Below are 21,959 nucleotides of genomic sequence, written 5' to 3'. Positions count from 1 at the left end.
AGAGAGAGAGAGAGATGAAAAAAGAAGAAAATTATAGAAGAAAAAGAAAAGGGAGTTCTCAGGGGTCGAATATTAGACCGAAAATGTGACAATCTGGCTCCTTAACCAGGTCAGCGAGCCCAAAATCTGGGTTTGTGTAAATATCTCTATATAGATATCATCACGCACCCGGTGGCGCCGCGGCTGCCGCCCCTATTTTATATTTGAACAGAATCGGCTAAATTCAATCGGAAGTTTTGGAACACTATTTTTATACCGATAAGGCAGATTGACTGCAATCAGAAATGAATTTTTTTTTTCTTTCTCTTTTATTTAAAACTATAACCGCAGGAATGAATATACATATGCAGCCCATAAAGAACACTATCATATATACGCCACCCATGCCCGATCGATATAAATTAGTTGTCCACATGTGTTAGATCGATCAATCTGCCGCAGATAACTGGGAGAGGCTAGGCATGTATATGATGAAATGGTGGAGTAGTATTTTACTGTATATTCAAAGCTATAACTAACTGGTGTAGGTATCATATACTTTAGCTATATAAGTATTAGATGGTGAATGCTGTTAGCTTTATACATAGAGCATAGATCATTTGGAAAACGGTGAACAACGTACTGAACCTGTTTTCCATCTCCAAGGTCCTCTAATCTTTAAGCTACTGAATTTTTTTCTTTCTGGAATTTACATAATTAGTTGTGGTGTTCAGCTCAATAGGGAATTAGTGTGCTATTCTGCAGGTTGGAATCAATGGCTTCAGCAATATTGGAAAGGGTCGCTCGCCTATATGTTACCAAATTTCTACGACAGTATGTCTCTACAGGATGTTTGGTGTGAGTAATATTGTTAGCTTTTATCAATTTCTTTAGATGCATGATAATATCTATTTCTAGCTATCAAGTTAGTTGCTTCAATTCCTTGGGGCACTCTTATAGCTAGTACTGCATGTTATAGTCATGTACGTTTTACAGTTTTTTCTCCATTAAGCTCAAGATCAGAATTGAATCATATATAGAGATGACAAAGCTTTTCAGTCATTCATCATTTGTAGTGTGTACCTCTCTCTCTCTAGTTTTCCCAATTATGTGGAACCACTATCTTTGAACTACTATGCATGCATGCATGAGTGCTGAGCTCCACATGAAATCTCTCTATCTCTCGAGGTAGTACACTGAAAAATATATAACTATCTGAGGGGATCGATCTCTTAGTGTCTGCTTTGTACGTACTTGCATACAGCTTATCAGAAGATGGAGGAACGGTAGAAACCTTTGAGGGAACCAAAAAAGGCTGTTCTTTGAAATGTGTTCTTCAAGTTCATGATCCCGCTCAATTTTACTGGAAGGTATATATGCATGCATGCATCAATATATGCTCTACTTAATTTGTACTGAATCATGAATATATTTACCAATATGAATCGATCGAAATCCCTCACTTTGAGTACTAATATAGAACTGCATGTTTATCAGGTAATGACAAGGGCAGATCTAGGCCTTGCAGATGCATATATCAATGGTGATTTTTCTTTAGCTGATAAAGACAAGGGTCTGGAGAATCTCTTTACGGTAATCTCTCATTGACCAGTTTTACTGAAAAATCGAAGACGAAATTCCGCCGTGCTAATCAATAAACCTTAATTATTTATTTTCCAGATTCTTAATGCCAACAGAGATTCAACTTCTCCACTCTCAAAATTGAACAAGATAAGGTGCATATATATATATATATATATATATATGCAATCTGACACAAGATTGCGTTCATTGAGTAAGATAACAGTAACACATCCAAATCGTAACTAATTCGAATTTGTTAATTGGTTATAGAAGAAGATTACTGGAAGCTTGTTTATCCCCAGCAAGATATCTCTTTCACCACGGTTCAGGGCAAAACACACTTACAGTGGCTCGAAGGAACGTCTCTCGCCATTATGACTTGGTAAACAATTCATGATATGACCCCCCGTGATTTCCATTTTTATAGAACTTGTTAATTTGCTAGCTAATGCATCCATGAGACTCAAGCTCACTACAACTTGTTGGGTGTGTATCGATCTAGAGTAATGCACTATTTTCGCTCTTCTTGGACGAAACAATGTCGTATTCCACTGTTGTATTCAAGGTCAGAATAATCATCGATCAGCTTCCTTTAAGTTTACAGTAACTGATTGCTGTATTTGCACAACGCGTATTTTATGCATGCATGAAAGGAAGTACATGTTTTGAAGTATACTCTTCCTTCTCCCCCCTGTTAAATCATTATGTAGAAAGATGATGAAGATTTGAAGACTGGACAGCTAAGGAAAATCAAGACTCTCATTGACAAGGTGAGTCTTCTCTGTAGAAAACTGGGCGTGACTTGTGAGTTTCTACTAAAAAAGGATATTAATTAGCAGTAAACCAACCATGCATGCACGCGTACGTTTGAGATACTAATCTATCTCAAACAATTCGTTTTTGATTTTTGATTTTTCAATTAATCTAGGCTAGAATTACTAAGAACCATGAAGTCCTAGAGGTAGGCTGTGGTTGGGGAGGCTTAGCTATCGAAGTCGTCAAGCAAACCGGTTGTAGATATACTGGCATAACTTTGTCGAAGGAACAACTGCAATTTGCCGAACAGAGAGTGAAAGATGCTGGACTTGAGGTATAAAAGTTTATAACTTTTGGAGTTTAATTACATATGATGTATCATGAGTTCTGTAAAATATGTTACATAATTGGGTATAATTTACGTAACATACATGTCATATATATACTTAACATATTTGAGAAAAAAATATGTGAAACTGACTTTGTGCATTGTAGAAGTTCATCAAGAACTTTAAATTATTAATCAGTCTAATGATTCATGATTGATGTGTGAAAGATATAATCTCAATCAATTTGGTACCAGGAAAACATCAAATTTCTGCTGTGTGACTACCGCACATTGCCTAAGAACTACAAATATGACAGAATTGTTAGTTGGTGAGTATTAATTTCTCCTAATTCACAAAAAATTTCTAAAATTATATTCCCAAGCGTACCTTGATCTGTGGTGGGATTTTCAGCGAGATGGTAGAACATGTCGGCCATGAATATATGGAGGAATTCTTTGCTTGCTGTGACTCTGCTCTAGCAGAAAATGGGCTTCTCGTTCTACAAGTAACATCTAAACCCTAATACAGTAACATCTTAAAAGATCCAATATCCTACTAATGGTTAAGGGTGGTTGATCTTCTCAGTTCACATCATTACCGGATGAGCTTTACGACGAGTACAGGCGATGTCCAAGCTTCATAAGGGAGTATATTCTTCCAGGTGGATGTTTACCTTCGTTAAGTAGGTTAACAGCTGCCATGGCTGCTTCTTCCAGGCTTAGGTAAATATGATCTGTTATATATAAGCATAATTTCATGGTTAAGAAACTAAGTTCGACCTTGTTATACTGCAGTTTCTATTTGGACTTATGAATCTTCCATATATTTCTGCAGTGTGGAGCACTTGGAAAACATTGGAAGTCATTATTACCGAACACTAAAATATTGGAGGAAAAATTTCTTGGAGAAACAAAGGTAAAAAGATGATCGACCTAGTCAATGTTCATAATCATCCCAAACTCTAATGTTGTGACAAACTATATGTATATGAATAACAACGCTGCTATGGCTTTGTGTGCTGCTTATAGTGAAATACAAGCTCTTGGATTCGATGACAAGTTTATTCGGACATGGGAATATTATTTTGATTATTGTGCGGCAGGATTCAACGCTTGTACACTTGGAAATTACCAGGTATATTTCTTCAATAATACTTGTCATACATTTCTCCCAACCCTAGCTTTCATGTTCATTCAGTTAAAAAAAAAATGTAAACCTTTTTGTGGTCTTTGATATGCAGATTGTGTTTTCACGTCCCGGTAATGTTGTTCTGCTCAACGATCCATACAAAGGCTTCCCTTCAGCATATTGATTGTTCTGCTAATTAAGTCTACGTCCATGCCATACAATGGCTTCCCTTCAGATTTGGTGTCTAGATTGTTTATTATCTATTGTGTTGGAATGAATAATAAGCAATAAGCTTTCAGAGCAAAAAAAAAAAAAAGGAATAAGCAATAAGCAATAAGCTTCCATGTAAATATACTGTTTTTCTACATATTTTCTGCTTTTGCTTTATATTGTAATCTCATATTAACAACATCTATATATAGTACGTTTAGTAACTTCAAATCAGTGTGAGGATCATTTCAAAAGTATCAAAGTAGTGATTCTAATACATGACCTCGATCTTATGCGTTTTGTTATTACAAATTACGTCAAAATACTCACGTTTACTTACTTAGAAAAGAAAAGGTCATGAATTGGAGACAACAAGAAGGAAAAAAAATCATGAACCAGATCATGCGTTTTGTTAATACAAATTTTGTCAAAATACTCACACATTTACTTACTTGAAAAAGGAAAGAAATCATGAATCGGAGACTACAACAACAAGATCTAAATAATCAAGGTACTCCATATCTTTGCCAATACCTCGTTCCAATTCATCCCGATCCTGAAAATATAAAGTACGTGCTATTAGGGTTCCAAAAGGAAAAAAGAAGAAGGAGGGGACTCAAAGGATAGACATTTCAAACTGAGGGCTCAATTTATAATTTCGCCAAAATACATTACCCATATAGCAAATGTTGCTAAGAATTTGGGAAAATAAGGGTAAAAACGTAAATCCCGCATAGATAACCTATAAAAACCAAAACGACAGCAAAATCAGTACGCAGGCAAATCCCTAAAACCCTAAATTACCACTGGAGCCGTATAAAACCCCATTCCGATTCTCAGGCCGATCACTCCGATTTTGCTCACCTCCGATTGCAATCCAATCAAATTTACCAAAATGGGTTTCAAGAGGAAGAAGAGCGAGAACGAAGAAGGAGACGAGCCGAAACCAGCGGCAGTGGAGACTGAGAAGAAGAGGAAGGGGATACTCCCGTCGATGATAAAGAACAAGGACAAGAGAGCCGCCGTCCACGCCAAGCTCAAGCAGGAGAAGAAGCTCGAGAAGCGCAAGAAGGTCAAGGCCCGCGACGCCGCCGAGAAGCGAGCTCTCGAGCTCGGTGAAGAGGTATATTGAGTTTAAGGTTTAGGGTTTTAGCCTCATTTGACTGTTGTTTTTCTATTAAAATGGGATCTTTGTGATTGGAATCGGTTAATTTTAAATTGCGGAATTTAATTTAGGGTATGTAGTCTAATTTGGTTAATTTGGATTGTGTAGCCTCCGGCGAGGGGAGTGCCGAAGACGATTGAGAACACCAGGGAAGAGGATGAAACTGTTTGCAGGCCTGACGATGAAGAGGTTTGTTTGCATTAGTTGGGTTGGTGGAAACTTTTATGTTTTTATGTGTGAAGATGAAAATGTGGGTGATGCTTAATTTTGGCTTTTTGTTATGTGCTCAATTTGCAGTTGTTTGCTGGAAATGATGCGGATGAGTTTAGTGCGGTTTTGAAGCATGGATCTAATCCGAAGATACTGATCACCACTTGCCGATTTAACTCTTCTGTATGTGCTGGCCTTTTACCTGTTTTCAATTGCGTTTTAACTTATGTTGGTTTTGCTGATGTCTTTTGCTACAATGTGGTTGCCAATGTGCTAAGGCTGATGCTTTTCTTGTTTTGGTGGTTTTGCAGAGGGGTCCTGCTTTTATAGAGGAACTACTTTCGGTGATCCCTAATTCGACATACTATAAAAGAGGAACTTATGACTTGAAAAAGGTACTGTTTCTATCTCCTATCTTTTATATCAATTTTCTTTTCTACTTTTATAGTGTAACAAACGTGGAGTTCAAACAGTTGATATATGTGATCTTTTCCCTTGTTGCAGATTATAGAATATGCAAATAAAAAGGAATTCACTTCTTTAATTGTTGTTCATACCAATCGCCGTGAACCAGGTTGGTCCTGCCTCTTTCTGAAGGTTTTTTTTGTCAATACTCGGTCTCTCAGGCTTTGCTTTGGATGTCTTTAACTTCTAAATTTTTTGTGAAAGATATCTTCCCTATTTTTTCCCTGTAGTTTTCATTTGACTTCAACTATTGCAATCATTTTCAGATGCTCTCCTAATAATTGGCTTACCTAGTGGACCTACTGCTCATTTTAAGCTCTCAAAGCTCGTTTTACGGAAGGATATCAAGGTTCGTTGTTCTATGTTCCATATATCAAAACGGTACATTATTATTCTGTTCTGCCACATATTGCGGTGAATGGTTTTTATTTTCTTCACTCGGTGAAGAGAGGAGTCACTGAGATCAAATAACTTGAAAATTCTGCAAAGTATCAATTTTTCATCTCTGGGTAATTTAATATAGTGTGTGCTTAATTATTTTATTTGGTATGCCTGCAGAACCATGGAAATCCAACCACTCATAAGCCTGAGCTTGTATTAAACAACTTTACAACACGCCTTGGCCATCGTATTGGAAGGTTGCAATCATTACCTGGTTTGAAATGTTTTCTGACATTAAATTAGATGCATGCATTTAGTACTTTTTTGTTCAAATACTCCTCATTATACCTGGTGGTTATTGTCTTTTTGAAATGTATCTTGTGGTAATTTTTTTTTTTTGCACTGTACAACTATCTTCAAGTGGTGTTATATGAAAGGATGAATTACCTACAAGCTTCTAATGGGTTTCTTCTTTCACCTGCTTTCTTCAGATTAATACAGTCACTTTTCCCTCAAGAACCAAACTTTCGTGGTCGACGAGTTGTTACTTTCCACAACCAGCGAGATTTTGTATTCTTCCGGCATCATCGGTGAGCCTCCTTTGCAACTTTTAGCTCTTGGAGTGATGCCTTCCTTATACTTGTGATCTTAGAGCTTGTTTTTTAGTGACTATCATTAATTGATATGTGTTCAGGTACATTTTTGAAACCAAAGAGGTTAAACAAGCTGAAGCAAAGGGCAAAAAGACCAAGGATTCCAAGGCTGCGACTATTACTGAAGCAAAACCGATTGCCCGCCTACAGGTTGGTGTCCATTATGTATCCTCTAGCATTTGCTTTCATGTCTTTATCTGGTTTGGCCCAGGGGCATGACAGAATTTGCTCCACCACTTGAAATGTCCTTATGCTTTGTTGTGGTTCAGTAATGTTATCATAGGGAGGCAGGGTATTGCCACATCTACCATGTCATGCAGTCTACCCTTGTGTCCTTGATTGTTATTGTATTATTTATGATGTAGATCTTAACGGGCTTTCCCATCTTAAACACACAGGAATGTGGTCCTCGTTTTACCCTTAAATTGATCAGTCTGCAGCATGGGACATTTGATCCTAGAGGCGGGGAGTTTGAGTGGGTTCACAAGGTAGTCCACTAATCAATCAGTTCATTTCAGTGCTTGATATAATTATCATAACAAAATATTGAAATATCTTTTTTCTGCTCTTTCTTAGCCGGAGATGGATACTAGTAGGAGGAGGTTTTTTCTGTGAGTTGCTTTGGAATATCACTTGAGCTCTTCTTCTGGTGGAACGAGTGTTGGAAGTTATAGAGTTGCTACATCCTAGCAAGAAGTAAATCGGCCAGAACATTTTTCATTTATGTTAAGATCTGCATTCTGCTGTAAAAGATTTTGTTAGGTTTCTGTATTGAATACAAGCAAAAGACTAGTTACTCTTGGAATATGATTATTGTTCATTGTTTATGAAAATATATGTTCAATCATTTTGTCATTTCTATCTTGCTTCTGTTGCAAACATCCTCTGTCCTACTTCTATACACAGAATGTAGATGTGTTAAACGAGTGCATAATTCTCTGATTACACAAAGGCAAATCAAAACAAGTATGCCTCCGAAAGCAGCAACTTGCAACATCAACCTCTCTGGTGGCGAATTTGTAGAGAGAGAAACACAATCTATGATTATCAAGATCCAACTTGAACTCTCCAGCAGAGACCTAATGAGTATGAACTTTCCTAATTTCCTTCCATAGAGCCTGCTTATAACTCTCCAGCACAGGGTAGCCACAACCAAGAAAGTGGTTAAACCCCATCCTCTGTAGGACACCAGTGTTCCTCCCACTACCAAATCTTCATTTCGACACACACAAGATGGACACTCACCCGAAAAAGTTGATTTCACCAGAGCATCAAGACCAGTGTAGTAAGGTAAGACAACAGCATCCAGGTACATGCTTGCATGTAAAATTCCAGAGATGGTTGATGCCTCGAAGAACACATACTTGATGTCGTTGTCACCTCCATTGGCGAACGCTAGAGCTGAAATCTGAACCAGTTGGAGGATGGCCGGACCAGTACTTGAGAGAGGGAATGTGGTGTTGATACGGTGGCCCTTGGCTAGAGCAAAGATTATCAGCGGAAGGCCAATTGGACCAGAAGGAAGCAAGTATCTTTTCGACTGAACACAACCTTGCGCTCTTCCTGCAATGTGCATTACCATTATGACCACGGTTGCCAAGTATGTAGACACTATGAAGAAAAAAACCAGATTATCCACAACAGGTGAATAGTTTCCGGGATAAACACTATCACAGTAGTAGTGGTAAGGGCACTCGATTGGATTCAAGGTTTCTTCTACCTGCCATTTTAAACATTTGAAGAATGTTAATCGAATATCTCCGTGGTTCCATTGCGGTTGCCATGCTGGATACTCAGGAAGCAAGAGATTCCAATTCATTGTGTTTTTGGCCTAGTGAGATGTGATATATTCCTGCATGATCCCCTTTTCTTCCCTTGATAAACATGTAGATATGTATATAAATGTAAACTTTGGCTTATTTTGTTGGTTGGGAGGTTTCTTCAAAAGCTCACTTTGATGAAGAAAGGTCAGCTAACTATCCTCTTATAATATCGACATCTATAAATGGGGTCTGGGGTATATTATTGAGAAAAGGTATGCAACTTTATTATATATATGGTGCTGATGTTATTTGTCAAACTTGTGAAATGTGAAGAGCACAATGAGTTTTCTTGAAGGCAAAATGATGGTGGTGGAATTTCTCTTACTGTACATGACTAGTAATGTAAATCACTCATTGCAATCCGTACATAGCAATATCAACTTGATCAATTAATCTAGATGGACAAAATGACAACATAATATTTATGGATAAATAGCGGATTATGTTCAAATTAAGCTGCAGATCAAGTCTACGGAGTTGCCTGTGATTTTGACTAGTGTTGAGTATGAAGAAACTGTCTCAACTCTAGAGGAGTGTTCAAGCTGCGAAGTCAAGTGTGCTTTGGTAGAATGAAGCAAGGATGATTTGGTTGCTACGAAACACCCTTTGTGTTTGGTAAGTGATAGCAAAATTGCAACCGATCCATTGGTGATAGATTAGCCGAGTATTATACTGACATCTATGGAACAGTGTGATGGATCGACTATTTGTAAATTGTTCTTTGATTTTGTTCCAAGCAAGGGATTCTCTTAAAAACATAATTAGGTGGGATTTAAATCGAGAACTTGAATACACATTCTTTGGGTCTGGTTAGAACTAAAAAAACAGTATTTAGGGAGTCTTTCAAATACGTCACTCGTAGCATTTGGAGTAGCCATCCAGTTATCTATAGAGTATTGGCAGAGACCAAAGGTAGGTGATTGGCATAGTATTGGGATTAAGACAACAGTATAGTGACATTTGATTTTGGTTGGAAACTTGGAATTTGTCTAAAGGGAGTGTTAAGAAATGAATATCGGTAGGGACTTACCGGCAGCCTTCCCAGCGCAGCCAGTACCATGTCGTATTGGTTCCCAGAGGTAGAGGCTAGGATGCAACTGGTTGCTCAAACTCGATTCATTTCAGGCAAGTTTTTCGTTTTCGACACATAAGTTTTAGAAGTGTAGAGCCACAAAGGTAAAAAGATCAGAGATGACATGAAATAAACTTAAAACTGCTCCATTGAGAATGGTAACACAAAATACATTTACAATTACCTAACAGGAGTGGGAGGAACGCCTCTCTTTGATATTGGAGTTCACCACCTTCATGGACTACCTTGGTGTTGGTATCGGTTCGATTCTTACTCCACTATTCCCATCATAGACCCTTCCCTATGACTTTGGTAGCTAGGTTGGAGTCTAATCAAGGATTCAGTACGTGCTGATCCTTCATAGGAATAATAATCCGGGTCAGCAATAACTGTATTCAAGAATTCTGTAAAAGATGCATCACTGTCCTCAAATGGAGATTGATGCCCACTGCATTCATTAAAATGCTGCGCATGACCTTGTTCTGCATATTCTTGCGTTTGAGGATGCACCAAGATTAAGATTCATAATGAACAAGCATTGAGTTTATGTTTGGACATATATACTTGTGTTAGGAAAGGTGATTGCCGAGTCACTAAGCAGCGAATCGGCCGAAAAAGTGAGAGCAAAGGAACTAAGGGACGAGGCATTTTCGGCTGTGAGCAATTATGGGAGCTCCTTAAGAGATTTGGATGAGCTTGTGAAAGAGTTGAGACAACTTTGACTCTTTGAGTGGTGATGTGCGTGATTGTATGATTTACCAATTCTTAATTTGAGAAGTATTGTTCTTATTATGTTATGTATTTAGCTTAAGCCTCTGTTTGTTATAGCTTTGTTTAAAAAAAATAATAATTCAAAAACAAAACCAGGTGAACATTACTTTTGATAGTAAACAAATGGAGGTGTTGCCTAGTAGGCTCAAACTTAGCAATAGATATAGGCTACGTTGCCTGATGAGCGTATGGGCAGTCGTACTTGGTTTCTTATCTTACTAGATGTACATCAATTGAGGTCTTAGACAGTTAGTTTACTCTTGTCTAGAAATTAAGTGTTATTTGTTTGTTTTCTCTGCTCAAAGCTCTACTCAACCTTATTTGTTACCAATGAGGGTACTGGTCATAATGTTTGTAGGTCTCTTTTGACAGATTGTTTAGAGCTCGATATATGATGTAACGTGTCTTCTAACTATTGTTTAGCAATGAAATTTTCTTTACTAAAAAAAACAGATTAATTAATGTATTAAAATATTATATTGTGAGTAACAAATGGAAATTTTTCTTTTTCTTTCTTTTTTCGAAAAATTATTTCATTTCTTTATACACCCCAAACGCAAGAAAGAGTTTACGGGTAAATTTCTGGAACCCTAAAAAAGTCGCTCCACCAAAGTCAGAGCTGAGTATACCAAACTTGGTGGAGGGCAGCGGCGAACTTCGGTTCGCTGCATGCGTCTGGGCTCCCGGAGTTGCTCCATCTCGGTGAAGCGGTGATCTGATCCATCGTTCAGGTCGGGAGTCCTCGTTGCGGTCCAGTTTGTAGGAAGACGGGCAGTGATTGTGATTGTGATGTTTGGAGTTTCTTCTCTGCGGCATGGTTGGGATTTATGGGAGAATCATATATACATGAAATAAATTCAAATGCGCGAATTAGAACAGGTGGATCCATACTCTTTCCAATACGTAGCGGTGGGATTTTGGCATAAAGCACATACAATAATACAAAGTATATATATTGGTGGTGGATGGCAATCATGGCATGGAGTCATGGACGACACACACAGACTTGCGCAATTGACTGACTAGCATACAAAGCTACCCACTGAATTGTAGATATTTCTGGGATCCTTGCATTTTTTAGATACTTGTAAATCTGCACGTCTATTACCAAACTGTCTAAGTAAGAAAAGCAAAGACTAGTTCGAGATTGCTGTGAGTTATAAAAAGAAGTTGTTATCGTTCTGTGGTAAAAATAACTAGCTTTGAAATGTATGATCCCCCTAAAAAAAGTTAGAATGTTCAATCAATCCATCAAAGTGCTAGCTACAAGCAGAAGTATTATTGACTGTACATATTACTTTACATTCGTACGATTCTATCTTCTATTGAGATATGCAAAGCAATCACTCCTGGATATCTAAATATACTAACATTTTGAAAATTCATGCACCAATAATAATTATAATATCATGTAATTAAACTATAGGGTTGACGATCAATAAAGAAATCATTACTTTATAAGTTGTTATGCCCCAGTCCAAAAGAGTACTTCACATTCTCTATGAATAATGCAAACACAATGCTCCAACTTCTGCACTAGCTACTACGCAATGAACTAAGAATATAATTCTATTGCATTAGTGGTATATTGCTGTGTTTGATGCAGAAAGAACTGGAGGAATCCGGACATTTGGCTAGAAGAAAATCTGGTGCACCGACATATATACACGGTTTCTTTGCTTAGATTTTTTTAGAGTTGAGTTTGCGCGTTTGATCTCCAATGTCATGTGACATGTTTGTTGTTATAAGATATGATGAGTCTGTGGTAGTATGTATGTCTTTTCAATCTCTCAACTATACATGTATCGTAATGATAGAAGATTCACATATACTTAAGGCGAGAACGAAACAAATTTACCGCTCACTTTTAGGTTGCCCGTCCCAATACATATCTCATGTCTAAAATAATATTACATGACTTTTGAACATGTTTGACTTCATTATTTTTAAGAAAATAGACGTTTTATTATTCTAGATGATGTGGCATTGAGATAAGCAAGATAGAAGTAAACGACAAATTTACATCCGAATGAAGAATATTACTACTTAAAAAAGACAAAAAAAGGAAGAAGAAGTTTTACGATAATGATGGCTATTGGTGTATGTTCTCCTAAATAGTGTGGTCGTATGGTAATGCAAGTGCCTGGCCTCGTCGGAGCCGGTCGGATGTTGTTGGGGCGGCAGACGGCAGACCTTGGTGTTGACGGTGGCAGTTAGATGGTATCGCGTGCTACTGGCTACTAGATCTAGTCTTAAATTTTCTCGACCATTTAGGATTTATTGATGAACTTGTGGGTTTGCTCGGAGCCTTAATTTCCTCGATCATAACCTGAGAGTTTCTATCTCAGATTTGCTTATTTTTCTCATTGAGCTTGCTTGGAGCAAAGGACTGAAAATCTCTTTAACTAGTGGTTCGACTCCACTTCCCGAGTAAAAGTGGGTTTACTCATTACTATTTTCAAAAAGGAATCATGATATGATCTTGACCCAACTACATGGCATCCATTTAGGTAATCTAAGATTTCACTTTTCACTTTTTATTTTTTGCTTGATGCCAAGGTATTCTTGGTGCTCAAGTTTATCAGCTAGTCGTGTTATACCATTTGGCACATTATCATTCGGTTGAGAATCAGATATCTTTTCCGATAACTTTTGATGTCAATATGTTACTCAATCCATACAGCTTTCGGTGACGAACAGGAACAGAAAGTAAGAAGGTATCTTCCTACATATAATCTCTGCGTACATAACTTCATTAACAATTCACTATTTTAAAAAAGCAAAGCTCCTTGAGTTGAAGTAGGCAGCAATCATGCAAAATCTTGGTATTATTAATCAACATAATAAAACTCAATTAACACAATATGTTGCACGATAGGATATCAAACAAAACAAGATAATACGTTATGTTACATTTATTAGTTACTCAAAAATCATATTCATAGTCATTAACACTCATTTCGTTCAGATTTAAGTGCACTTCGATAGTTTAAATCTGTTCTGCACAATGATAAATCAATATGAAGTTATGAACTGAGTGAGTCGGCAAGGTTCAAGGTGAACCCTTAGATCATAGTTTAGGGTTTAAGAAGTAGATGTTCTATCATATTATAGACAGCAATGAAGATTGCAATTACAGCGTAAATCCTAGCTGGTAAACCCTTGCAGATTCCCATCGAGAGTGATGATGATAAAACAGAAGCATTGAAGCTTCGGATTTGGACCCTACCACCACTAGATGACTAGATTCTTTTCCAATTTCCATCCTCACCCAGCAAGACAAAAAAGTCTCGACCTCGTTGTTCTAGAGCCTCTCCCTAAAAAACTTATTCCATGGTAGAGTTATAAAATCCAAGCATTGCTTATAGATCACCGCACCACAACTGAAACCTCAGCAAAGATTGGAACTTTTTCCAAAACCCATCGTACTTTCTCTCATTTTCTCTCGGAAAATTTAGCAACTTTATCATCCTTAAGAACTTTAGCAAGGAGTTTTAACATGGTATGTGAATAGTGTCAATCTCTTTGTTTCTGTTTATGTATGGGATTGGAATGTGGAAGTTAACTTTCTGAGTTATTGGGTGTTTGAAACTCAGGTCGCAAACCGTAATATGAGAGACAAAGACTCCAATCCTAATGTCCATGAGAGACAAAGCTTTAATGGAAGCTTTGTATCAATGGAGGAGCCAAAGCCAGAGACAAGGGCAGGGCCTGGTTTGATTTCTTGTACTACTTTCAATATTCTGGCGCCAATCTACAAACGAATCGATCAACAGGTCTCCAGTCTCTCCCATTTTGCTTATGAATCTGTGGAGTTTGTTATTGTTTTCTTATTGAGTTCTGAAGTTTTTGATGTTGTGGTGTGGAACAGAATCAAGGGCTTCGTGAGAGTCAATTCAGCTCATTCTGGGTGACTAGGAATCAGAAGATTTTGGATTGGTTACTGTATGAATCGTCTAGTATTGTATGTCTCCAGGTAATCTTTATGTACCCTTTTGCTCTTTTTTTTGATGAATTCTGAGTTTCTGTCTAAACTGAATAAAGTGAACCTTTTAGTTTCTGTCCAATTGTATGTGCTGAATAGTCCCTTATGTTGTAAAATCAGGAGTTCTGGGTTGGAAATGAAGAATTTGTGAATATGTACCTGAAGAGGCTTGGTGATGCTGGCTATAGTACCTTCAAGCTTGCCCGAACTAACAACCGTGGAGATGGTATGCTGTTACCTTAAATCGGTCCCTTTGACTTTTGTTTCAATCTTTGGACACATTGGACTCATTTGGTATTGATGTTTTTGCAGTTAAATATCATGACTTTAAAATCTTATTGCCCTTTCAATTTATACAAGTAACTTGAAGTTCTGACCAAATAGGTACATAAGTTTTGAGATATGTAGTTTAACATGTTGGATTCATATTTCATGTAGTTATATAGGTTTCTACTGTCAGTTATCTAAAATTCATTTATAGTACATGATTCTTGCCAAGTTGCCATGAACTGATGACTGATATGAGCTCCTGGAGTTCTGCAAGCTTTATGGTATTGACTTGTTTTAGGTGCTCTATACAGGTCTTCTGACTGCTGTTCGAAGTGATTGCTTTAGAGTTCTGAATTATCGAGAGTTGCACTTCAATGATTTTGGAGACCGTGTTGCCCAGCTATTACATGTTCAATTAACTGCTCCCTTCTCACAAATCCAGAGAGGCAACCTTCAACAAGAAATTCTTATTGTGAACACTCACTTGTTATTCCCTCATGATTCCAGTCTTTGTATTGTAAGATTGCATCAGGTACTAAAAATATATGCTTAGAATGTCAAGTTTTGTCCATACCATGGTTCTTTGCTGTTGTAGCACTTACCTCAGTGTCTTATCCTCTCTTTGAATAGGTTTACAAAATTTTGCAATTTGTGGAGGCTTATCAAAATGAAAACAAGCTAAACCATATGCCCATCATACTCTGTGGGTGAGTTTCTATCTTTTCTTTCTCAATTAATGTTCCATTTTCTCAATTAATGTTCCATTACAAAGCTCTTCTAAGTAATACTTTAACCAGGTGAGTGGTACTTTTAGTGTACTACCCACTATTGTTGCTTATTGTATCGGAATGAAAAGTCTCCTTAATTTATTGTCCCAAAATCAATAGATGTACAGCCACCAGGTGTGGGTTGTGTTACTTCTAAAGGTCTGACCGATGAATACTTGTACATTGTTGCCACTTTTGTGATGTGAGACTCTTACACTCAACATATTGAAGCACTCCTTTAAAATGCATATCCTTTTGAAGGTGCTAGTTTAAAGGATATACATCTTGGTGTTACCAAAGACATGGAATCAAATTCTGGAATTCACATACAAACGAATTGTAAGATTAAGAGGTCTCTCTAGTTGTGTAGCCTCTGCTGAACCGGAGAATCAAATGGTCATTCTAATTTATGTATGCGTGTGTTATTTTCTGCAGTGACTGGAATGGAAGCAAGCGTGGACATGTATACAAATTCCTTAGATCACAGGGGTTTGAATCAACATATGACACTGCTCATCAATATACCGACAATGACGCCCACAAGGTTGGTTATTCAGGATATCATTTTTCAACTCATTGGATTACTGAACTAACACCATGTCTATCTGCACAGTGCATATCCTTATTCTGATTTTAGATTTCTTCTTTATCTTCTACAGTGGGTTAGCCACCGCAACCATAGAGGAAACATATGTGGAGTGGACTTCATTTGGCTTTGTAATCCTAACAAGTCCCGTAAACCATTGAAGACTAGTTGGTGTGAAGCTGTTTTCGGAATATTAAGGGTAAGCATTTCTTTTACCCAAATTTCAAGTAATATTGTTCTGTTATTTTTTTTTGTCTACTGTATACTCCCTTGGCACATAAATTGAGAGCTGATAGTTCAATGCAAGTTGATATAAATTAAGAACACACTCAACCAGACATATAGTGCACATAACCTCTGTTCAAAATACTTCTAGAATGCTGCATTCTGGCAGATTTATAGTGCACATTATCTGTTAAAACAGTTCCAGGATGATGCACCCTATCCTATAGTGCAAGCCAACTCTAGTAATGTACAGATTATCAGCCATCTAATCTCTCCGCATCTTATGCTGATTTATCACTTCTTTTTTTTCAGCGCCAGCTTCGAAAAGCTTCAATGGCTGAAAATGATGCATTTGCCTTTTTGAAGGGCGACAACCATGTTGATTTTATTACTTCCTTAGCTTTTTGTGAAGCACTCCGTCAGGTTCGCTCTATTCACTGTCGCTAAAATGAAATTCAAATAGAAAGATAAGATTTGCTTATATTAGAATTTTCCAGGTTAATTTGATTGGTCATCCATCCGGACTGGGTTTCCAGGAGACCAGGGATCTCTGGATCCAAGCAGACACAGATGCAAATGGTGTCCTTGATTATGAAGAATTCAAGGTAACTTCACAATCCATAGCTTTTGGGATTTGATTTCCTTTGGTTTCATTTTTCATCTTGCATAAGCTTTGTCCTGATGTAATAGTCACTGGCATTGCAGAATATGATCTGGAGCTGTACAGGGTCAGACCAAAAGGAAAGCCTCACTGGGAGTAGAAAGGAGTCTGAGGAAGACAGTAAGGAAGCGCTTGGATTCAAGGTGAAGAACGCTGTTCTTTACCCAAGTGAGGCAGAGAAGGGAATATGGCCTGAAAACTATACACTGTCGGATCATGCTAGATTGACCGTTGTACTTTCACCAGAAAACATGTGGTGTTGTTCTTAGTCATAAATCTTTCTCAAGAGACTTGTGGATTGGTGGAGCAGAAAGGGATTTGTACAATCTGTAGGAACCTTGTATAGCCGACACAGACCAATCCCTTCTGGGCTCCAGGTTCACCAGTGTTGTGCATGGTCTGAGGAAAATGAAAAAAAAGTTGGTCTTTGTTCCAATGTACTGTTTCTGGGTAGCCTTAGCGAGTTTTATTTAGGCAAGGAGTAGAAACAACTGGATTTTGAAGACCTCTATATCAAAGCCCTGTTCTTTATATTCAATATCCTGTCTTTAGTTTGGTGGCTACTACTTATAAGTATGTAGTTGATTGATGAAACACAATAATAAGCAACTTATGAAGTAATCTAAAATACTATTACAGGGGACAGACGAACAGATGATGACCGACATTCATCTCAAACTGCACTACTGCCTGTCTGCTTCTTTCTGTTTCCATGTACAGAACGGTCTGAATTGGAACATACATAACTAGATCAGTTTACTGTACTCATGAAGCAAACTCACCGTGGATAATTCATCAAGCAAACAATCATACCCACAATCTCAACTTGTAATTCACTAAAAGCATTCTTGAACGATCATTGTCTCTGTAAGTGTTGTCTCTGAGATAAAGTATAGTTTGAGGAGCTAGTTATTGTGAAGAGTTACCTGGCACTGCTTGGGGTCAAAGTTTAACTTATATATTGTACGTGCCAACTATTCATTTTCTATACACAGATCAACTACTTCAACTGCTTCATATGATTAGTATAAAAACAAAAAAAACAAAAACAAAAAAAAAAAAACTGCTTCATATGATTAACGACTTGGAATGAATATATGAACGAAATAATTGAGTTTGATACATATGACACAAACTAAATTGAAATGTAACTACTTCATATCAAAAAAGTTTGTACTATAAATCCTCTCATTCGTATACACGATGAGCATTCGTCTACGAAACGTTAATAAATGGATACATCAAGTTAGCTAGTTCGATATTCATTTGCTGAATACATGAATCCATACGCAGCTTCCATGGAAGCTAAAGCTTCTCAGACAGTAACGCGGGAACCACACCAGGAAGCTGCTACGGTGCGCGGGACCCGCCAAAACATAGGAGGCAACATCTACAGTAAGCATAAAGCCAAAGACTTTGGACGGTTTGGACCAAATAAACAAGTCAATTTCCGTACTATTTGATCAAACCCGGACCAAGCAACTGCGTTTCTGATCAGCCATGATTACTCCTTAACTACCGAGTTCACTTGTAACAGTTTCCACAGTAGTAACAGAACAACCTCAAGAACATTCTCTGTTTGATGAAAGCTGGCCGGGGATGGCCACGTCAGCATCACTTCCGGTGGGTTTCCGGTTCCACCCAACAGAGGAGGAGCTGATCGATCACTACCTCAAGAAGAAGATCAAAGGCCACGACTTCAACGACGTCATCCCGGAAATAGACATCTGCAGCTACGAGCCTTGGGATTTGCCCGGTAAAGCTAAACCAAACGAAACTTCAAACTTAGACCCCATTTTTGGGTTGATCAATACTTGTTTTTTGTTTTGGCTTATATGTTTTAGTTGTGAATTGAGTCAGGGTTTTCATCGATAAGGTCTGATGATGAGGAGTGGTTCTACTTCAGTAGACCGGATTACAAGACGAAAGGGAATAGTCGGAACCGAGCTACCGAGAGAGGGTTTTGGAAGATAACTGGGGTAGAGCGTGAGATCAAAGCTCGGCGGTCTAAGGCTTTGATTGGGAAGAAGAGGACTCTGACTTTCTATACAGGGAAAGTCAGGAGTGGGCAGAAGACTGGTTGGGTGATTCATGAGTATTACATACCTGAAAACCTGCTTCCTAATGCTGTTAGGCAGGTGATCACTCTGTTGTAACATTTGCTTTTCTTTGAAAAAGGATATCAATGTTGTGTTTTAGATGTGGAAATTGAGGGTTACAATTATGGGAAGTGACAGGATTTCTTTGGTTTTTAAGGGGATTTCTTTGGTTGGCTTGAAATTGAAGCCCCTTTGGGACAATGGGTTTTAGTTCCATGTTCTTCAACTAAACGTCTAAACCCTTTTCAGTTTTGATTATTTACTGATGGAGCCTGATGTTTTTAATCGTGTAGAGGGACTTTGTTCTCTGTCGATTGAAGAAAAAAGATGAGAGTGCTGATAATGAAGCCTGCGGTCAAGGCGAAGTTTGTCAAACCAGCACTGACAACTTATCTGATTTTCAGAATCTTGTGGCCAATTTGGGTAGGCCGAGTAGTCCAGAGGTGAGAGCATTGAACATGAGTATTGATTTGAAGCTAATTCCTAAATGAGTTTCTTCATTTTTATTGTTCCAAAGTAACAAACCTGCAACTAACACTTGCTTCTATAGGACTTGCAAATCACATTGCAGGAAAATACTCGGCCAGAAGAAATTTTTGCTACACTCTTCTCCTCTCATGAACCACCTGATTATTTTGCCTCCATTCTGGGAGGAAGTTTTCTGCACGAAAATGCTGGTAGTGATGACCATCTTGACCTGCAATCTGCATTTAGACATGAGGATTCGGATGAGGGTGATTTCTCCTTGGAAGATATACCACGCACTAATCTCTTCAACCACTCGAGCGAGCCATTGTCGACGTTGCGTAAGGTGTATGATGAGGGTATACATCGACAGGTAAAGAATTACTTTCCATTGGCTAGTGAAGAAGCAGTTCAGTAGGACTGCCTAATGGACTTCAACTTATAAAATGCTTATATATGGAGGACTCTTTATAATGTGCTTGCTACTCACATTGTTATGGTTAATAGTGTCTTTCTCACCCACAATACTGCATTCTCTTAACTGATATTCTCCTATACAAGCTGAAATTTGTGGTAAAGTCATAGTTTGAGTTGTACGTGTTGATAGTTTTAGCTATAGCCACTCAGACTTTGCTACACATTTTGATGCTTTGGAAACTTATTAGTGTTTTAACACTTTTTCTTCATAACCATCTCTTGCAGAAGAAGGCTTCCTCTGTCAACGTTGCAACAACCTTACCTCAGAATATTGGACGTGTTCGATCAGTGAATATGGAGGAATCCGAGTATGAACCAAAATATGTGCTGCAGGCTGGTGGCTCTAGCAGTGATACGCTCTCGAGTGCCTTGGTCACTTATAAAAGTTATCTAAATGAAAAAGGGGGCAGGAAAGGTGAGATGATTACTGGAGGAGCAGAATTACAATCAGGACCACAACTCCCTCTCCGACCAGATGACTACATAACTCAGGCAAAGGTGAGGAATATGACTGCAAAGTCATACCAAGGTCAAATAAAACAAGGATTCAAACCACAGGAAGTCAAGGTGAGAAAATTAAAACTGCAGCTTAAAGAAGTAGTATCTTTTGAAGCTTTGAGCAAGCTAGTTAAACTCACTTTGACTTCATTTTGCAGTACCCAAGTATGGTGCCGGAGAAGGCTCTGGACCCTGACAAGCCTTGGAGAAATGATGAACAGAAGGGTATGAAGACGAAGCAAATTGGGACAACCATCATCGATTGGAAGAGTTCGTTCATTGTCTGGAAGGAATCCCCATTAAGCCTTGGATCATGTCCTCCCGTAGTATACATAAGGAACATGATAGGAGGCTTGGTTTTGTTCATATTTTTTGTTGGGGAACTAATTTCGTATGGGAAGTGGTAGAAAATAGTTGATTTTCGATTGTTCTGTCACACTTGTAGTTATTCCAGTCTTACAGGGCTAACTTTTGATTATATGACGTCCTTATGCATCAAACTTCCGGGCAAAGTTTAGGGATTTTTGTTCTGAAGGAATTATGGATCAAGGACACGTTTCATTTCCGAGATAAGTTGAATACTATGGATTTACTAGTTTCCTGATTGTACATGAAATGTAACCCTACAAATACCTCACGATAGAGAAGAATGAATATATGCAAAAGCCTAGGCGGCAGATGAAGCTGCTGGATTAGCAACTTCCCTGAAGCCAACAAGAACAACTCATGGGAACGCGGGGGAAGAATCAAACGATGCTCAAGAGTCGAGGCTCTTACATTTGAGCAAATTTCTGTATGACATCACACTCTCACAGCTATCAGACAGCGTTAAGTGTGTATGTGAAAGACTGAATAAGTAGAAAACAGAGAAGATGGAGATGGTGGAGAAGAAGAAGGTTGTCCCATTTGTGGTAACCTTGATCACTTCAACTCACAATGCCAATATAGTTTGCAAGGGTTTTGGAAATTTGGGACTTACATGCTGTTCTGAGAAAGGACGTGCTGTTCGGTAGTCGATCACTGCTATGGTTTTGGTCACTGGGATCATCACTGTATAATGTAACAAAGAAAGATTGTAGCTTCTAGAGAAGAGAAGGGACTCCACTGGGTTTCGGGGATTTATTTGTTTTGGAAAGTAGGGATCTGTTATAGGATAATTAGAATATTATTGTTCCTGTAAAGTAGATATTTACTCAGTCAGATGTTTATCTAGTCAGTTGTTGACTTAGTCAGTATTGTTATGGTTTGTGGTGGCATGTACCACAAAATAAGGAGAGATTCATGTAATCTTGTTATTTGTAATCTCCTATAAAAGGAGCTCACTCATTCTGATGAAATATACAGTTTTTCCTAAAACACGTTATCAGCACGAAGCTCTAACGTGAGTATTTTTTTTCCAA

The 21,959-nt window shown here is 38.0% G+C and overlaps 5 protein-coding genes across 5 annotated transcripts in view; all 5 read left to right on the top strand.

The window, feature by feature from the left end:
- The window catches only part of LOC101300098 (probable fatty acid methyltransferase-like), a 4,528-nt gene extending 568 nt beyond the window's left edge, over positions 1-3,960 (top strand). Inside the window, exons 2-14 of the mRNA XM_004307273.1 lie at positions 1,244-1,349; positions 1,477-1,572; positions 1,660-1,715; positions 1,834-1,945; positions 2,066-2,128; positions 2,274-2,333; positions 2,492-2,653; positions 2,903-2,976; positions 3,060-3,153; positions 3,234-3,370; positions 3,483-3,563; positions 3,677-3,782; positions 3,889-3,960. Of these exons, the coding sequence (XP_004307321.1) occupies positions 1,244-1,349; positions 1,477-1,572; positions 1,660-1,715; positions 1,834-1,945; positions 2,066-2,128; positions 2,274-2,333; positions 2,492-2,653; positions 2,903-2,976; positions 3,060-3,153; positions 3,234-3,370; positions 3,483-3,563; positions 3,677-3,782; positions 3,889-3,960 (1,219 nt within the window). The remainder of the gene's footprint in view (positions 1-1,243; positions 1,350-1,476; positions 1,573-1,659; positions 1,716-1,833; positions 1,946-2,065; positions 2,129-2,273; positions 2,334-2,491; positions 2,654-2,902; positions 2,977-3,059; positions 3,154-3,233; positions 3,371-3,482; positions 3,564-3,676; positions 3,783-3,888) is intronic.
- Positions 3,961-4,759: 799 nt separating this feature from the next.
- LOC101299812 (ribosome production factor 1-like) lies at positions 4,760-7,719 on the top strand. The gene is made up of 11 exons (XM_004307272.1): positions 4,760-5,109; positions 5,260-5,340; positions 5,449-5,544; positions 5,673-5,756; positions 5,866-5,935; positions 6,093-6,175; positions 6,385-6,464; positions 6,699-6,797; positions 6,902-7,010; positions 7,259-7,348; positions 7,437-7,719. Exons 1-11 carry the CDS (start codon positions 4,882-4,884, stop codon positions 7,473-7,475), a joined length of 1,059 nt encoding a protein of 352 aa, XP_004307320.1. The 5' UTR covers positions 4,760-4,881; the 3' UTR covers positions 7,476-7,719.
- A 6,076-nt stretch (positions 7,720-13,795) lies between these two features.
- Positions 13,796-17,555, top strand: LOC101299524 (uncharacterized calcium-binding protein At1g02270-like). Its single transcript, XM_004307271.1, has 11 exons — positions 13,796-14,028; positions 14,123-14,302; positions 14,398-14,502; positions 14,632-14,737; positions 15,093-15,313; positions 15,412-15,488; positions 15,984-16,092; positions 16,208-16,333; positions 16,672-16,782; positions 16,857-16,964; positions 17,065-17,555. Exons 1-11 carry the CDS (start codon positions 14,026-14,028, stop codon positions 17,287-17,289), a joined length of 1,371 nt encoding a protein of 456 aa, XP_004307319.1. The 5' UTR covers positions 13,796-14,025; the 3' UTR covers positions 17,290-17,555.
- An 864-nt stretch (positions 17,556-18,419) lies between these two features.
- On the top strand, positions 18,420-21,069 carry LOC101299233. Its single transcript, XM_004307270.1, has 6 exons — positions 18,420-18,776; positions 18,881-19,158; positions 19,413-19,562; positions 19,670-19,957; positions 20,287-20,628; positions 20,718-21,069. Exons 1-6 carry the CDS (start codon positions 18,620-18,622, stop codon positions 20,964-20,966), a joined length of 1,464 nt encoding a protein of 487 aa, XP_004307318.1. The 5' UTR covers positions 18,420-18,619; the 3' UTR covers positions 20,967-21,069.
- Positions 21,070-21,431: 362 nt separating this feature from the next.
- The window catches only part of LOC101306682, a 1,031-nt gene continuing 503 nt past the window's right edge, over positions 21,432-21,959 (top strand). Inside the window, exon 1 of the mRNA XM_004308698.1 lies at positions 21,432-21,568. Coding sequence (XP_004308746.1) covers positions 21,432-21,568 — 137 coding nt within the window. The remainder of the gene's footprint in view (positions 21,569-21,959) is intronic.

This window comes from Fragaria vesca, linkage group LG7 (assembly GCF_000184155.1).
Source record: "Fragaria vesca subsp. vesca linkage group LG7, FraVesHawaii_1.0, whole genome shotgun sequence".
Lineage (NCBI taxonomy): Eukaryota > Viridiplantae > Streptophyta > Magnoliopsida > Rosales > Rosaceae > Fragaria > Fragaria vesca.
Note: the sequence above shows the minus strand (reverse complement) of the source record. Positions and strands in the feature narration are given on the sequence as shown.

Bases quoted from the DNA above. Each gene is read 5' to 3' on its own strand.
- LOC101299524 (XM_004307271.1), top strand. The intron at 14,303-14,397 runs GTCTCCAGTCTC...GGTGTGGAACAG, and splicing joins ACAAACGAATCGATCAACAG to AATCAAGGGCTTCGTGAGAG. The intron at 14,738-15,092 runs GTATGCTGTTAC...TGCTCTATACAG, and splicing joins AACTAACAACCGTGGAGATG to GTCTTCTGACTGCTGTTCGA.
- LOC101299233 (XM_004307270.1), top strand. From the start codon at position 18,620: ATGGCCACGTCAGCATCACTTCCGGTGGGTTTCCGGTTCCACCCAACA. The intron at 19,159-19,412 runs GTGATCACTCTG...TTAATCGTGTAG, and splicing joins TTCCTAATGCTGTTAGGCAG to AGGGACTTTGTTCTCTGTCG. The intron at 20,629-20,717 runs GTGAGAAAATTA...TTCATTTTGCAG, and splicing joins TCAAACCACAGGAAGTCAAG to TACCCAAGTATGGTGCCGGA.
- LOC101299812 (XM_004307272.1), top strand. From the start codon at position 4,882: ATGGGTTTCAAGAGGAAGAAGAGCGAGAACGAAGAAGGAGACGAGCCG. The intron at 5,110-5,259 runs GTATATTGAGTT...TGGATTGTGTAG, and splicing joins CTCTCGAGCTCGGTGAAGAG to CCTCCGGCGAGGGGAGTGCC. The intron at 6,465-6,698 runs GTTGCAATCATT...TGCTTTCTTCAG, and splicing joins CTTGGCCATCGTATTGGAAG to ATTAATACAGTCACTTTTCC.